The sequence below is a fragment of the Lissotriton helveticus genome, chromosome 5_1 (genome assembly GCF_964261635.1).
Source record: "Lissotriton helveticus chromosome 5_1, aLisHel1.1, whole genome shotgun sequence".
Taxonomy (NCBI): Eukaryota; Metazoa; Chordata; class Amphibia; order Caudata; family Salamandridae; genus Lissotriton; species Lissotriton helveticus.
In genome coordinates, this window is record NC_136065.1 from 1385787026 (window position 1) to 1385805181 (window position 18156).

At 45.9% G+C, this 18156-nt stretch overlaps 1 protein-coding gene across 1 annotated transcript in view; it reads right to left on the minus strand.

Moving 5' to 3' along the window:
* The window catches only part of LOC144752662 (pendrin-like), a 928614-nt gene that overhangs the window by 442422 nt on the left and 468036 nt on the right, over positions 1 to 18156 (minus strand). Inside the window, exon 6 of the mRNA XM_078640532.1 lies at positions 9363 to 9502. Coding sequence (XP_078496658.1) covers positions 9363 to 9502 — 140 coding nt within the window. The remainder of the gene's footprint in view (positions 1 to 9362; positions 9503 to 18156) is intronic.

Genomic DNA, 18156 nt, shown 5'->3' on the forward strand with positions numbered 1-18156 from the left:
ACTGGATAATTACACACTGATCAGGAAAATATTCTTAATCACTGTGTAAATTAGGAGTATAGATCCTGATGACTTGCCCTTGATCACTTCGTCTACTATGGCAAGAAACATGTCAAGCAACTCACGCACTTTCCTATGAGCTGATATAGACCATTAATTTTAATTACAGCCAACACTTCTGATTTTAACCTGGACAAGGGAACCCACTGACTAAAAATATATCCTTAGCCAATTTTAATTCACTCACATCAATCTACGCTTGAAAGCCCATCCACAGACACCCTAGCTTCACATATGGGAATAAACAAAGTATTTCCAACAAAGAGTTCCCCTTGTGGGTGACCATCAAGCATTGCAGCTCCAGCGCGACAAGGAGCAACACACTATGATGAAGCATGACACCTATCTGGGTGTGGGAGGACTCTTGCTCCTGGGCATTCAAATGCCCCCATCTGGATACTCAGGTTTTTAGTGTAGGAAGGTGGATACCTGACTATGGTTACCCCAGATTTCTTGCCTTGTGTTTAGCTGGTTTTCGACTTAGTTGGCCTGGGATCCTGCTAATCAGGGCCCCAGGCTATCTGCTCTCACTGTAAAATGGACTCCATGTACTCTAGGTACATCTCCAATTGGATATTGGGTCACCCTTGTGAGTCCCTGTATAGTGTACCATAGGTACCAGGGCATAGGTGAACCCAAAGCCTACCAGGGGCTGCAGCATGTATTATGCCACCCCTGGCTGGCCACCTAAATTGACAGAACTGGCTGACCACTCAGCTGTGGCAAGGTCGTGTAATCACCCCTTGCTTAGGTATAGTATCCGTATACCTACCTTATATATAGACACATAGTAACCTATAAGTCACTCCTATGGCAGGCCTTAACTATCCTGGAGGCAGAGTGCTTGGTTATGTGTGAGATGGTGCTCTAGCATGAGCTGAGCCTGTCTGCAGCTTTCAGAACCATGTCCTTATATCTGTTCTATGATATTGCCATACCATATACTCTTAAGTGCATTATAATCCTCGCGGTTAATGCTAACTTTGGTTTGCCTTTATCCAAACATGTAGTGTAAGGTGTCATACGCTTTGGAATACTACCCCCTCGCCAATTCTGGCGACGGGGTAGCATTCCACCCTTCTAGAGGGAGAAGACATGTTGAAACTACTGTACCCGGTTAAAGTTAACCAGAGCCCCAGCATCACAAAATGGATGCTGCTGCTACAGACACAAGTCTAACCTCCTGCTGCTGGGAGTCCTTCTAGTCAGGGAGGCTTGGACAATAGGTTTCCTGCCTGGGGTGATGCTCGCACCTCCCCAGGCAGGAAACCTATGTCTCTCTGTTACTCTGTCTCTGCAAGGAATGAAACTAAAGATCCTTTGAGAATTCAATACACTAGGGAATCACAAAAAAAACCACAATGTGAACTGAAAATGTAGGGGGATAAACTAAAATTGCAAACATTAGCAATGTGTACAACAAAAATCTGTTAATTGTGCCTTTCATAGAGGGGTATAGAAATAATTGAAGTAATGAATTACTAACTAGTCAGAACATCTTCAGTTTAGGTATGCATTTTAATGTGTTGAATTATTATGTTTTTCGTACGGTAAATGTGTATCTCTTTGTAGAGAAACAGTCCTGAAGTAGGTGCTTATTGTCAACACCGAAACGCTGCGTCGACACTTGTTCTCTTGAACAATTTTAAAAATATGGATATGTAAACCTTTTTTAATTTTTTATGAATATTATGATGTATTGATTTTTTCATGGATGTATGTAATTGTTATTGTGTATAAAGATAACGACATGAAGCAAAATAAACATATATATGTTTTAAGTTTTTAACCTGAATTTTGTCTAGTTAGTAATTTTTGATGATTTGCACATTTTGTGTTCTGTTGAATTGTGTGTATTACCTACCAGTACTATTGATTGAGGTACCTGAAGGTTTAGCTCCCTTACATATAAGTAAGTTCGATGTTTTTTTGTGGTTGCTAGTTAGACCTAGAAAATAGGTGTGTTCACAAGTCCAATCTCAGATACATATACTCTTCGGGACTATATCAATTGTCCATTGGATATAAGTCATAGGGACACTTTCAGATAGTGTAGCCCCAGCGATTCCCTAGGCCTTCTCCTTTCCCAAGTCGTAGTTCTTATACCACTTACTTAGTATATGGTTTTACGCGCCCCTAGGGCCTAACTGTAAATCGTGCTATTTAAAGTGTTTCTAAGAGTAACTTGTTATGTGCTTTTGCCTCTGACCTCATAAAGAGTTCAGAGGAGTGTGTTAGTGAATAAATACATATATATTTTATATATATCCTGTGTGGTGTCCTTTCATTTGGTATTCAAGGGGTTACATATGGTAAAACAGCTGGCTTTACACGCCCTCAAGAGTCTTTTAGCCCAAGACTGTTCTGTCCACGCTACCTCTAGGATAGCTGGTCTATAAGGTTGACTTTACAACCATCACCATAAGGGTTGTTTGGAATAGTGAACATCATATACCAGGCCAACTTCTCACATTGGTGTGCAGCGGTTGGAATTAGAGCTTGCTGTTGTTTTACCACTTGTAATCTTGAGATATCATTTTAAAGATCACATAGGTACCTGTAGGTACATATAAAAACAAGTCTTAGTATACTTAAGTTCTACTGAACTTAGCTGTTGTAGAGCCTGGGCCTAGCACACCCTGACTACAACTCCTAGAAAGGTTCTGTAGGTAAACAAATAGTGTAGGTAGGTGCAACACCCCACCTCACTAGAAACCTTGTCTCATTCAGAGAACCCCAGTGCTTCTTTGCTTGCAGAGGTAGATCCCTTGAGGACTGCCTCGAGATATGAAGCCTTAGCCGTCCAGATTGAGACAATTGTGTACTTCTAGAAGGCTAAAACAGGGTTCAAACCCTACCCTCAAATTCCTGGTTGAGCTCTTAGAAGAGTATGATGCTCAAAAGACACCTGACACAGGTGCTTCAGGTAGTGCAGATGAAGCCCTTCCCTCATCAGATGATAATGCTGATACTCCTGTACCAGAGGAGGAAGAGGGGGTAGAAGAAGATGATTCTGATCTTGAGGTAAACAGCCAGGTCCCAGTCAGAAGACTTAGCCAGGCTAACTTAAGAATACATGGGAGTCAGTATGGGCAGCCACCATACAGACCCCCAAGTGGGCTTAACCAGAGGCAGAGAAGAGGAAGATCCCACTCCAGGGACTCTCTCCAATCCCAGGCCTCAAATGGCTCTCATGGCCCTGCTCAGAGAGGGATGACCTCCCCTCAGAGAAGGGAACATGAGGCAAAGATGAGAGAGGCTGGTCTTAGGATTGAGAGGCAGGAACTTGAGGTTGCCTTGGCCAAAGAGAAGCTTGGTCGTGCTAGAGAGCATAGAGAGATGGGTTAGAACCCCACTGGTGGCAGCAATGTCCCTAAGGATAACTATAGGTCCTATGAGAATAGACACCTAAGCAAGATTGTGCCCCCCTACAAGGAAGGGGATGACATCCACAAATGGATAATTGCTTTGGAGAGAGCCTGCAAAGTACAGCAGGTACCCCAAAGTCAGTGGGCAGAAATCTTATGGCTCTCCTTTTCAGAAAAAAGGTAGAGATAAGCTCCTCACAGTTAGTGATGAGGATGCTAAAAACTACTCAGCCCTGAAGAGTGCTCTGATTGATGGGTTTGGCTTAACTACTGAGCAATATAGGTTGTTGTTCAGAGATACCCAGAAGACACAGACTCAGGACTGGACTGATTTTGTAGATTGTGCTACTAAGGCTCTGGAGGGCTGGTTATAGGGCAGCAAAGTACAGGAGTTAGCAGGATTGTATAATTTGATTATGAGGGAGCAGATCCTTAGTAATTGTCAAAACCAGCTTCTATACCAGCACCTTGTGGACTCAGATCTGACCTCTCCACAAGAATTGGGTAAGAGGTCAGACAAATGGGTCAGAACCAGGATTAGGCCTAAAACTCAGGGTGGTGACCAGAAGAAAGAGTCTACCAAGCCTCAAGAGAAAGGTGGGGATAAATCAAAAGACAAGGCCTCCACAGGGCCCCAAAACTCCAATGGTGGGGATGGGTCCCAAAACACTTCCTCTAACCAAAAGAAACCTTATTGCCATGTCTGTAAACAGCCTGGCCACTGGAAGACTGACAGCAGTTGCCCAAGGGCCAACAATAAGGAAAACATTCCCCCAAGTAATACTCCTAGACCTCCTGTTACTGTTAGTAGTAATCCCCCAGCTGGTGGGAGTGCCCCCTAGAATTTGGCTGGGTTTACTTTGGGAACTCAGGTGGACTCTGGCCTAACCAGGTCCCCTACCACAGCTACTCCTGTCTGTGAAAATGGCATGGGGTTTGCCAACTTCACTGCTTGTCCCAACACTTTGGGCAAGTACAGACAGGAGCCCCAAATCAATGGCCAGAAAGTTGAAGCCTACAGAGACACAGGGGCTAGCATCACTATGGTGACTGACAGTCTAGTCCCCTCAAGACAACTTTTACCTGGGTTCACCTATCAGGTGACTAACATTAATGGAGTGCAGAAAGATCATCCCATGGCAGTAGTAAATCTCAGCTGGGGAGGTGTCACTGGCCCAAAGAGAGTGGCAGTGTCTATAAACTTGCCTGTAGATTGTCTACTGGGAAATGATCTAGAGATCTCAGCCTGGGCTGGGGTAGAGCAAGAAACCCATTCCAAAATGGTAGGCCTTCCAGAAAAGGTTAGTGGGCTTTGATGGCTACATCCCCAGCTCAAGCAGAATTCCTTCCTAAAGAGGTTGGAAGGGCTGTGATGGTCACAGCCCAAGCTCAAGCAGACTTCCCTGAAAAGGTTGGCAGGGCTGTGATGGTCACAGCCCACACCCAAACAGAGTTCCTTCCTGAAAAGGTTGGTAGGGCTGTGATGGTCACAAACCAAACTCAAACAGATTTTAGTGTTGTGAAGCCTGAAACTATGGATTACTCCACGCAGACAGAGAGCATTGGGGAGGAAGAAAAGTCTTCTCCCACCAGACATTAGGTGAGAGTCAGCCTCCTCAGGGAACTGACCCTACCCCTTGTGAAGGAACTGCCCCAGAGGTAGTCAGGCCTAGCCTGGCAGAGACCCTGATGTCAGTGGATCCTTCCAATGTGGGAACCAGTCTGGAGCAGGTAAACTGCCCCTCTCTAACCTGCCTCAGTTAGCCCAGGGCTGTAGAGGTCAGGAAGGCCAGTGGACCCCAAAGGCCCCCCTGTCCACAAGAACTCCCCCATCAGCAGATTAGGGACACCAAAGCTAGCAGCCCTAGCAAGGTAAACGTTTTAAAAACTCCTGAGGGATCTCCCTTACATTTAGTTAGGAACCTCCCCCAGATGGACACTGTTGGGCACAGCCAAACCTGGGACCTAAAAGCCCCAAACCTGACCTGTCCCTCCAGTAAGCCAACAAAAGGGACCCAGCCTCCAGCTGTAGGCAGCCAGAGGTTGACCTTGAGAGCACAGTGCAACTCAGTACTGGAAAGGAAGGCACACATGGTGGAAGGTGATTGGAGGAAGCTGAGCCCTACATTAGAGGAGTCTCACTTCAGTAACCCATCTCAACACCAGTCTTTTACTTTGCCAAAACACACCACAGGTAGAGATTCCCTATGATGGAGACCCTCTGATACCCTTAGGGTGAGGGATTGCTTAGTGGACCATGAGACAGGGGGTAACCATGCTAGTGCAGGTACTTCCTTATATGGCCACTTAGGCAATATAGGCGTACCTGGTCAAGGATAGCCTTATCTCCTTTCGTTTGGGGGAGGGGTTGTGTAGGAAGGTGGATACCTGACTATGGTTACCTCAGATTTTTTGCCTTGTGTTTAGCTGGCTTTCGACTTAGTTGGCCTGGGATCCTGCTAATCAGGGCCCCAGACTATCTGCTCTCACTGTAAAATGGACTCCATGTACTCTAGGTACATCTCCAATTGGATATTGGGTCACCCTTGTGAGTCCCTGTATAGTGTACCATAGGTACCCAGGGCTTAGGTGCACCCAAGGCCTACCAGGGGCTGCAGCATGTATTATGCCACCCCTGGCTGGCCACCTAAATTGACACAACTGGCTGACCACTCAGCTGGGGCAAGGTCGTGTAATCACCCCTTGCTTAGGTATAGTATCCCTATACCTACCTTATACATAGACACATAGTAACCTATAAGTCACTCCTATGGCAGGCCTTAACAATCCTGGAGGCAGAGTGCTTGGTTATGTGTGAGATGGTGCTCTAGTATGAGCTGAGCATGTCTGGAGCTTTCGGAACCATGTCCTTATAGCGGGGGTAGCATTCCACCCTTCAAGAGGGAGAAGACATGTTGAAACTACTGTACCCGGTTAAAGTTAACCAGAGCCCCAGCATCACAAAATGGATGCTGCTGCCACAGACACAAGTATGACCTCCTGCTGCTGGAAGTCCTTCCAGTCAGGGAGGCTTGGACAATAGGTTTCCTGCCTGGGGAGGTGCGAGCACCACCCCAGACAGGACTTTTTGTATTGGGACAGGGAGGGCTGAATAGAATGAGACACTGCCTTGATGGGATATAAATGTGATACTTACATGTTATTGGCCTAATATATACAATATGACCTTATAACCGCACATTAGTATTACGTTATTATGTTGTATTATTGTAGTCAGAAACGATTCACTCTTGTACTACTTAAACCTATTGGTATGATCGGAGCCATCTTGTTTCGTTTCTCTATGTCCACGTACTGTTTCCCTGAAATCACGTGAACAAGCTTTCTGCATGAAACCACGATGTCAGACTTAGCCGCCTGCTCCACACGTTAGTTTGTAGCACAGGGAAACCCAAGGTCACACCTGCCCTTCTAGTGGGATGCGCACATTCTAGCAGGGCCCGTTCCTGTCCTCCCCGAGCTTCAGATAGAAAGGGAGGCCCCTTACTGACCTGCCCCCGGAATAGCTTAGGCCGAGCTACTTGCAATTAATTGTGCCTTATATAGGTCTTCCTGCTGGCTCCTTGACAAGTTGTATCTTTCCTTCTAAGGTGACATTGTGCTATGTGTGAAACGTATATATGCTTTGTACTGCTTGTGTGAAGTCAGTCTCCTCTGCGCACCTCTGAGGGTCGTGCAGACTGAGGCTCCCCTGTCAGGGCTTGTACTTGCTGAATAAACGATTGAACCTTCTCCATTGCCGACTGACTTATTACTTATTAATAAGATATATGGGCTATTGGTGAGTATGGTCCATTAGTATAATATTTGGTTCCTTCAGTCTGGTGCACACTAGGTGCTCCATGCATACCCCAGTTCAAACTGGTTGCTGGGGCACTCCAGCCCCATCTCTGGCGCGAAACTGGACAAAGGAAAGGGGGTGTAACCACCCCCCTTCCTGGTCCCTCTCATAGGAGGGACCTAGAAAGTAATACAGCCCCTTTTAGTTGTATAAAGGCAGGAGCTGAAACCCAGGACTTTAGATTAATCCTGAACTCGACTTGAGACGAAACTCTGGACCCTTCGACATTCACCTGAGCTGAAGACTGAAGAATCTCCCTTGTGGCCAAGGAGTGACCACCCTGGGCAACCAGGCACCATCCAGCAACTCGACGGCTTGCTTTGTCCCCGTTCCCGCCGGAACCCGAGCACAGAGCCCGACAAGACCTCGACTCCCGGACCTCTCTGACCCCACTGCACGACTCCAGCACAGCTGAGCCCCGTGGAAGGCGTCGGAACCCGTGGAACCAGGCATCTTGGAAAGCCTGCAATTTGCTAACAGCGCAGCTCCTGAGGCATCCTCGAAGCTGTGCCCTGGGGACTGAGACACCCCGACACCGAGCTCCACCTGCACCGAAGACCAGCCCTCCACACTCCACGAGATCTGCGTGGGGCCCTTCTGCTTGTGTTCTGCTCGACACGTTGTCCCGGTTGCTGGCCAGTTGGCTAGTAGCCCTGTGACGACGATCCTTTGAAAATCCATCGCTGGTCTGGTTGCTCCAGACTGGCACTTGCTTCCCTGAAAAGGTGTAGTACCTCAGACCCTCCTGGTCTGCACCAGAAGCTCTTTGTGTATCCTGCGTGGGTTGCCTTTGCTTAGGCTTGTTGGCTCCGATCTTGAAGTCGACCCCTCCATCTGCGAGAACCTTTGTGGGACAGCTCCTCTCCAGCACCTGGACATCCTCGACGCCTCCTGGTCCGCGTGGCTGCAAAGACAAGATTCCCGACAGCACCTGATTGCTCATCGACGAGGTCTGGTTCCTTCCTGGTTCCACCCGGTCACTGGCTAGTTACCTAGACTCTGTCCCCTCTGCTTTCAGGTCTTCTTCATCTCCGATCCACCCTTGGATCCACCCGGACATCTTCCTCCTGGTCGCCTGCATCATCTTTCTTCAAGGCTCCATTGGAATCAACGACGAAACCCGACACACTTTGACACCTATGCACCCGCAGCCCGTGGGTGAGGTAACGCGAGTACTTCGGTGCTCCAGTAGGGATTGACTATCCTAGTGTCCAGATTTAATAGTTGTTTCCTCCTAGCTAGACCGGAAGTGTCCTAAATCTTCATTTACTTACCTTCTAAGTTCCCATTGACTTTCTATTGACTCTCGCGTGAGTGTACTGACACTGCACGCGCCGCCTGTGGGCCTCCTACTCCTAACCTAAGGGTCAGATAGTGTAGCCCCAGCGATTTCCTAGGCCCTAGGCCTTCTCCTTTCCCAAGTCGTGGTTCTTATACCACTTACTTAGTATATGGTTTTACGCGACCCTAGGGCCTAACTGTAAATTGTGCTATTTAAAGTGTTTCTAAGAGTAACTTGTTATGTGCTTTTGTCTCTGACCTCATAAAGAGTTCAGAGGAGTGTGTTAGTGAATAAATACATATATATTTTATATATATCCTGTGTGGTGTCCTTTCATTTGGTATTCAAGGGGTTACATATGGTAAAACAGCTGGCTTTACACGCCCTCAAGAGTCTTTTAGCCTAAGACTGTTCTGTCCACGCTACCTCTAGGATAGCTGGTCTATAAGGTTGACTTTACAACCATCACCATAAGGGTTGTTTGGACTGGTGCAAGGTGTTCACTAGAATAGTGAACATCATATACCAGGCCAACTTCTCACATTTAGCATCGACCTGTTTGTGTTTTTGCCCCCTGTCTGAAGCCAGTGAATATGATAAGGAATCAAATTCATGATACATCTAATGTTGGAGAATTTGTTAAATTCCCTCCATGGAAACCCCTTAAAGTGGTGCCATATATCACTACAAGAACCCAGTGCGATGATAGGAAGCTAAACAAAATGAATGCAGGTGGCAAATGTCTAAAAAATGTATCTCCATCAGAAAAAAGTTCCATAAGTATTCTTACCTTGTGGAACAAATGCCAATCCTGCATTTACACCAGCCAAAACGTCTCCCAGAAGCGCTTCACTAAATTTATACTTAGGAATCCAGCCGATAAAGGGAAACACTGCAGTAAGGAATGACATGCATCTTTTCTTGGAACACCTGAAAGATAAAGAACCCTGGTATGAAGGGCCTTAGAATTATAAGTCCAAAACATGCCAATATGTCACTGACACACTCACTGAGGTGAACATGATTCTCAATTTAGTCAACAATACAATTCCAAAATTCACAGTAACTGGATCAAGATGAGGTCCTACAACAATATCCCCAAGAAAATGAACATTAATTTCAGAGTGAGAGCAGCAGTGACCGAAATCACTAAGTACCCTCTATTGTTATATTTGAGAGGGAAAACGTATTTGTAACTACAGTTCCCCAGCATTGGTATCTTTACTACATTCACAAGCTTAAATCATTTCTAATGACAGGCTGGGCATACCTTTTAAACCTAAATACAATTAAAAAGTGTTAAAAAGGTCATAGGCCATAACAACCCTGTTTGTTTAGTGGCACATTCACCTCATTTGCAATAACCCGGCAATCAGCTAGTTAGGTGGCAGTGCTGAGCTCTCCTACTCCCCCTTGAGGCCATCATAGCTCATATTTTATAGCGCAAATGTCAAGGGTACTTATACCAGAAGCGATCATCTAATTGTGGAGGGACAGTCGCATGTGAATATATGAAAGATACCAATGGTAGGGAACCTGAGTTACAGAGAAGTAACTCATTTGTTCTCTGGCATTAGATCAGTCAAATATTTGCTTGCTTGAACCAGAATAGGAAGAAGTACATACCATATGAATAAAGCAGGACGCAGGCTCACTTTTTTAGAACAGTTTGCATACAACTGTTTGTCCCTCCCACTGCAGTTGGCTGCCAGATTCACATCCTGGAAGTTATGCTTTGTAAAGGCTTTCTTGCCTTGTCTCTTGGCACACCAAACGTCCTGCAAAGACACTCCAGCATAGAGTTTTTGTAGGCGTGCTTCTTATGCAATATGTACTCCATCATTCTTAGAGCAGATGCTTAGCTCCTGCTAGCTCATGGAAACTGGTACACAAAACATCCATCATGGCATCTATAAAGGCAGCCAATGAATTTGCATCTTCTTTGACAATGACCTTAGTATCTTCAAAATTGACAGGAGGCAAAATGTCATGCCAAATCAGGTGATCACATCATCCCAGAATGACCAGGGCATCAATCGAACTGATCCTGTGCCCTACGTTTCCATGCATCTATCATTCTTGTCTGTAAGGATTGATGTTGCAGTGACCAGATTCTTCATCCTACGTTGACCTACAGCCACAAAGATGGAGTCAAGTTTGGTATGGCAGAGTCAAACAAGTCAGGAAAAACTCTGGTGCTCTGCATTTCTTCCCAAGTAGGGCCACATCTGCCTGAACTGTGTGAGCAAGTGTTTGAGACCTTCCAACCAGACGTAATCCAGAATCAGGATAGATTTGGTAGTTTTACAAGGTGGCTCCTTAAAATTATGTAGGAAACATTGCTGTCTTCAGAAGCATGGGTAGGTCAAACGTCTTTGCTGCTTTTTCCATTAAGGCATGAAAATGGGCAATGTCATCTGGAGTTGAACCTGGCTGTACTGAAGACGTATCACCCTCTCTAAGGTGAATGTCATTCCCCCCACTTTTCAGGATGCGCATGAACCTCATCCTGTCTTTCCTCAAAAATATTTGCCCTCTTCTTTCCACCTGACAGTCAGAAGTGTATAATTAAAAAAATAGGGGTTACAGTTCCTGTTAAGACACAAAGAGTGCCACAATAATGAAGAAAGAGCCTGCTAGGTACTGAACCAATATGTAGGGGACAGTCAACAAGAATGGATAAAGTTGCCCTCACACATCTCTAGGGATGTGATGCCTCATCATCGGGTGGATGCTCCTCGTCAGACCGGCATTGCAATGACTTACGGGTCCTCAGAAGGGTCACTTTAGGGGAAATCTTTTTATTCTTTCGCAGTTTGATGAGTGTGAGAGTGGTCTAGTGGGGTGTTGGAAAGAGGATATGGAAGTATCACTTCTATTGTCTTAACAAGAACAGGAACAGGAACCCCCATTTTTAATTATAAATGATCTTTGGAGCACGGGTACTGGAACTTTATCACCTCCAAGTCCCCCTTCTTTCTTATTGCAATACTAAGTCAGTTAGTGCGCTGTTACCCCAGGTCAGTGGGATTGGAGGAACAGTTATCCTTGAGACAAGCAGTGGTGAAGGGGCAATTATCTTTGATAGAGGTGGTGATGGTAGGGGGTTTGACACCAGAGGAGGAGGTGGTGGTATTGGTAAGGCTGTAGTTGATCTGGAAGGAACGTTTGAAATGAGTCCACCATCAGTTCGAACATATTCATGAATATCACTGGCACCTGCATTATTGGTGGGTCCCTGTAGGGACAGCGTGGGTAAGGCTCGTCATTGCTGCTAGAGTGGCTTACACATGCAAGATCTGGGTTTGATATTCATACTCCTGTAGATGTTCCTCCTCATGAAGTCACTCTTAAAATTTGAGCAAATAGTGTGTATCTAAATATCCAGGACAGTAGGCTATTTCCGATGCTTGCTTGTGGTCATTGGTGTCATTATCTGCAATGTGAGAGTTCAGAAAGCTTCAGCAGCAACTGCAGGCAAGTATAAGCAGACCCCCCAGGATATAGCGGCATGAATTAGCAAATTTAGCGGCACAAAAATGGAAATTTAGCGGCACATATATGGAAATTTAGCGGCAATTTTGCGGCATTTTATGTGGCCATTTTTCCTACAACAAACACAGATATCTTACTTTTTTTTGTTATTTAACAACATGAAGCACACGCACACACCCCCACACACATCTTCTACCATCTCTCGCCTTTCTACCCGCTCTCGTGCCCTCTTCTCTCTTCCCCTTCTGTTTCCTCACTCCCTCATCTTCGACCGCTCTCTTCCTCTCTTTCTCCCTGTCCTCTCTCTCCATTCTCTCTCCCACATTTCTGTCTGTCTCCCTCTTTCGCTTTTCTCTATCTCTTTCTTATCACCCCCTTTCTCCCCTCCCTCCACACTCTCCCCCTCTCTCGCCCGCCTCTCTTTCCTTCATGTCCCCTTCCTATCACCCACACCTTCTCTTTGCTTCTTCGCTCTCCCCAATTTCCAACTCCTCTCTCCTCCTTATCCTCTTTCCTTCCCCTGCCTTACCTTCACCTCGGTTGTGCTTATCTCCTGCTTCTCTCTCGCTGCTCTCCCACCTCTCTTTCCCAATTATCTCTCTCGCTTTCTCTCCCACTCCTTTTTTCTCTCTCTCCTTACCCTGTCCCTCACTGACCTCTCTCCTTCTCACTCTCACTGATCTTTCTCACTGCCCTTTCTTTCCCTCTCTCTCCCTCATTCACCTCTATCCCTCCCTCTCTTTCACACATCACTCTCTCGCTCTCTGATTCTCTTTCCTCTCTCTTCCCTTCTTTCTCCTCACCCCGTCCTCCATCTCCTTCTGTTTCTTTTTCCTTTCTCTCTCTCCCTCTCTCTGATTCCGTTTCCTCTTTCTCTCCCTCCACTCTCCTTTTCCTCACTACCCCCTAGCTCTGTATCTCTTACCCTCTCTCTCTCTTTCTCCTCAATTCCCCTTGTTCCCCTCACCCATCCTCTCCCTCCCTTCTCTCATTCTCACCCCCTCTCCCGCTCTCTCTGTTTCCCTTTCCTCTCTCCCTCCACTCTTTCCCCTCACTTCGCCCTCTCCCATTTTGTATCTCATACCCTCTCTCTTTATCCTCACTTCCTTTTCTTCCCCTCCCCACCCCGCTCTGTAACTCACCCCCTCTTCTTGTTTCTCTTTCCTGTGTCTCTCCCTCCATTCTCTCTCCTCACCTCTCCCTGTTTTGTATCTCGTAACCCCCCCCCTTTCCATATGACTACTGCCTATCCCTCCCCCGGGTGCTACAAACTGCTTGCCAATGCTTAATGTTTCCAGCCTCATTTGCCACCCCTTACAAATGAGCTCCCAATATCACTCCTCCGATTGCCTCGCTTCTGAAATGGAAAAAAAAACAAAAGCAGCTGTTCTGCCGTTCGAAGCCATCCTGGGTTTATTTAGGCGCTTCCATTACAACCTGGACGTGGACGCGCTGCTCGGAGCCGGAAGCTCGCCTGTTGGGCCAACAAAGGCTTTGTCTGCTCCCAGCAGGCGAGACGAGCAGCCGCGTTCATTATCACCCGCAGCATTATTAGGAATCCTCCATCAGGCCCCCTAATATCCGGCTGCAGAAGAGGGTGCAGTTAAAACCCTTGCTCACAGTTAAATCACTACCATACCTCATGCCTGCCTGAGAGCCTGCCGTGGTGCACCACGCGATCATGTGATGCATCTTTGCGACCTAGTCAGACCCCCCCCTCGACCTCCTCGCTCCTTCTCGCCGCGAAATCTAAGGCGGAAACGCCGGAAACGGCAAATTTCGCGGGCTTTTGCCCAAATATCGCGGCACTTCCACAGATCGGCCGATTTCGCGATTTTTGGGCAAATCGCGATAAGCTGGAGGGTCTGTATAAGGTTGCAATGCAGTTCCTGTCATCAGTGACAATGTTGCCAATATTGTCATCAACGAGGTGGTACTGCCGTCAACTTTGAGCCCATTGTCGCTGTCGATCGGGTTGATGTTGAGGTGGTGTTGGTCACTAAGGAGGTAACTGTTGTTGCCATACAATACTGTTGTACTCAACGGGGTCATAAATGTCAACAGTGCTGTTGTCAACTGTGTCAAGTTGTCAAGTGTCTTGATGACGGTTAGGTAGCCATTGATGTCTTGGTCAGCGTCGACAGTTAAGCTATAGTTATCAACCCCTTTTCTGAGGAAGACTTCATCTGATGCTTTGAGAAGGTGGTGGTGGATGCTCTCAAAGTAAATTCCAGTTAAAGACACTCCACATGCTCCGTTTTTTTCACCACATATGCGGAAGTACTTGGTGGGCACTTTTCACAGAATTACCTCTAGAATAAAATTAATAGTCAATAAAGAGCCAACCACCTTCTTCTATCTTTATCCTTGAGGAAAACGTTTTACGCAAGACTCAACAAGACACTTTAAGACTGGTATAAGAAAATGGGTTATTAGTTAGGGAGGATATGTGCACTTTCCAAGTAGGAATGCAAAAGCATGTCAGGTCCAACATACACATTCAATATTTTTTTTATTAAATATTTAATTATTAAGTATTTTACAATGGAATAATAATTCAATACTTTATAATTAAATATTAAATCTGTACTATTTTTATTTTAAAAAAAATAACATCAATTTACATTTATTTATATTGTTAATTACTTTAAATATTTGAATATAATTTAACATTATTTCCTACAGGGTTTTATTTTAAGTCCTTACCTCCATTATTTTTAATGAGAGGGGGTGTTACAGTACCAGTGGTTGGCCATGTGTAGTGATGGACTTACTACAAAATAGTATGTTACTTCTAAAAAAGTATAAATTACCACAAAAGTGCAGTTTGTGAATATAATCCAAAGTCTTTACAATTCATACTTATCTCTTTTCTTTTCTTGCAGGTTTCAAGGTTCCTGATCAACCCCAGGCGTGGAAGACAAGTGCTGATTCCAGGAGTTTGAGCGCTACTGCCCAGACGAGTCCTCTGGGTGCAGTCTATAACTGCCTGGCAAAGACCATGGTGCAGTATTTGTATCAAATGGTCCCAAAATGACCACTGAGACTACAAGACCTTGTGCAATACTTTCTAGAAGATTGTGGAAGCTTCTGTAATCGCGCACTAGGTCTCATAGGCCTGGCAACATATGTGCATTGTTATCGTACAAATGTATCTTACATTTGTTATTAATTACTATTTCATACATTTTCACTCCTGGTGGCAAGCTCTAATGTAACGTTTGACAGCTATGTACCCAAGAGGTTTCATTAACAGCACTCTCCCTCTTCATGCTCGCCATTTTACTTACCAATTATTGCACCTTGTGCGAGGGTGGCAGTGGTTTCTGCAAAGGATTCTCAGCCATAGTTTCTTATGATATTATCAGCATATTTTGTATGACCCTAACACCCAGCCTGTGGTGTGGCTATTAAAATAAGGAGTCTTCTCCTCCTTTAACAGATCAAACTGGGTCTGGGACGTGTTCCGTCACCAACTTTGATGGTGCCAAGCTGGCTACACTATACCCTGGGTTTGTATTCCTGAGGCCTCCCTTTACACTTTACTATGCATGGTCAGGCCTCCCCATGGTCCCTAACAAGTTAATGAAGTTCAAGAATCCTTCTTAGCTGCCCTTCCTGAGGTGAGAAGAGTCACATAATTCCCACCCAGGTCTTCCTGCCAAAAGGTGTAAGCCAATGTTTCCGGGAGCAGTTTTTATACACTATTAAGGGGAAAGGACTGACAGTGTGTAGCTGCAGAAAGACTAAGCCAAGTAGCCCACTGGAGCATTGGGAATGAAAAGTCCAACTTTTTAAAAGTTACTTTTCATGTAAATGGATCATAAATCAAACTTCACCATTAAACTGGATTATCAAAAATATTAAAAACAGTGGTTGAATCACTTCTGTATCTTCTCCCAAAACAAAGTTAGCAAAAATTGTATTTTATTTGAATGTTAGTTTTTCTCGTATCAGTTAAAGTCCTTTATAGTGAAAATAGCATCTATGGGAGCAAGTCACTTTCGGAACATGCCAACATAAAATTGTTACATGCTCCACCTTTAAATACTAGGTTACATACACTGGGGTCTACAAGCCTATTTAGGAGTGACATATATTTAAAGGTAGGGTTTTCTTCAGTCAAAGAAAGTATATGAAGGAGTGAACCCATGTTTTTCATTGTTAGTCTAGTGGATGGCACAATAGGCGCTGCAATCCACAGGTGATATTTAACTTTACATGCTATTGGTATATTATCCAGCACCCTATTATACAGCTCTTCCAAGTATCACGCACCAGGAGTGACACCAGCGCATTTCAGTGTGGTGATCTGCATCATCGCACTGAAATGGAAAGTCACGCATTTGTAGCGCTTCCTTGGCTGTGAAGAGCCCAGAACGCTGGCTGCTAACCCACCAATTTTTTATGTAAAAGTGCAGAGCAGATGCTCTCGCTGTACGCTGTTCCGACAGGCTTGGGGTCTGCCTGAGGCCAAGGGAAGCTGCTACTATTACAATTTAACAGACCTCAGCAATGGGTTATCACCGCGCGGCTGCGGCATTACCCTTTCACAGCTCAGGTGGGAGGAGTCGGCAAGTGCCCAGTGTGTTAGGCGGTGGGTCCTGCTACAGTTATCCACCCGCCCGCCGCAGTAACAGTTGAATTACAACAGTTTGCATGACCCTTCCTCAGATGGCGGCAAACATTTAGGCTGCTGATATGAACCACACACTGATGGCCGGAGTGGTTTGTAGCTGCCCAGAAAATCTTCCTGACTGTGCAGCTCTATAGCTACGCCGCAGCCACGACCCTCAAGGATGCCCGGCGGCCGGCGTTGCTCAATGCTGCGGGCGGGGTCCGAGTGAGTTGGGTTGCCGGAGACCGGCCTGGACAGCACTGCCTCTCGCTGGCCCTTGACGCAGTAAGTGCCCATGATTTTAGAGTTTTGCACGCAGAGCCCATGTGGCGCAATACATTCTTCTTTAATTACGGGCCTGTTTCAAAGCTGATCATTATAGGCACACCACGCGCCGCCGCCTGCTTGCTAGCAGAGAATTCAGTTAATTAAAGGCGAAGATTGCCGTTTCTGTTGTGGCCATGCTACACTGCCTGTGTTTTGCTGTTTTTTTTTTTTAACGTGACGATTTGGAGCAGGCTGTCGGGGGGAAGCCAGCGGGACTGCCGGGACCCTAACAGCTGAGAACACATGACCAGCCGCCAGGCGCGACACCCATTGGGCTCACCGGGCTTCAGCCCCCCCGTCGTGTGTGTCAGCCCGGGCTGACACAGCTTTGCGGCTGGCGACGTTTTAATTGCAGCCGCACCCGAGTACTTCACAGGTCTGTAAAAGACCATTTAAATGTAAATGAGGCTTTTGTTATGTTTTTAGCACTTCTTACATCCACTCTGGTTACGGCTGGAAGAATTACCCCCCCCCAAATCTTTTTCAGCCCCCCCCCCCCCGAAATTTGACTCTAGTTGCCCGCCTGCCTCCAGTCGTCGCCTCCACCCACACACCTCTGCTGATTGTTTAAAGTGGGATTGGCTGGGATTCGGTATTCTCTGGTGCATTGTAAACCCAGCCTGATGGCGTGAAGCAAGACTTTATTTGCTGGGAGGTGTGAAGGTTTTAATGTGACAGTGGAAAGAAAAAAAAATGACTACCCAGAATCGTGAATGTCCTGAAAGCTGTCTCCACTGAAGTCCGTAAATAGGCAATAGGCGTTATGTGAATAAGTAAATTACGCAGTATTCTCACGTTTCCCCATTCCTTGCGCTAGAAATGTCCAGTTAACGTTTTCTCTGCATTCTGGTTCCTGTAGTCCTAAATTTGTAACGGGATGAACGCTTCTATAAGTGCCTGAATTTACAGAAAAACCTTAACTGGAAAAGCTACTCGCGCACAGAAGCAGGAGGCCTGAAACCTGCTTGAACGTTGTGTAAATTGCTGAGGTTCAAAGAAGGGAATAAAGGAAGCATACTCTTTTATCTGCAGAACTTCTGCTGTTTGTAGACAATCCGCGTTCACGAGCAGTTGTGAAAAAGTGGGTGTTTTCAAAGCTGCACTATAAAAAGAATGTACGTCTTCTGCTGAATGGGAATAGTGA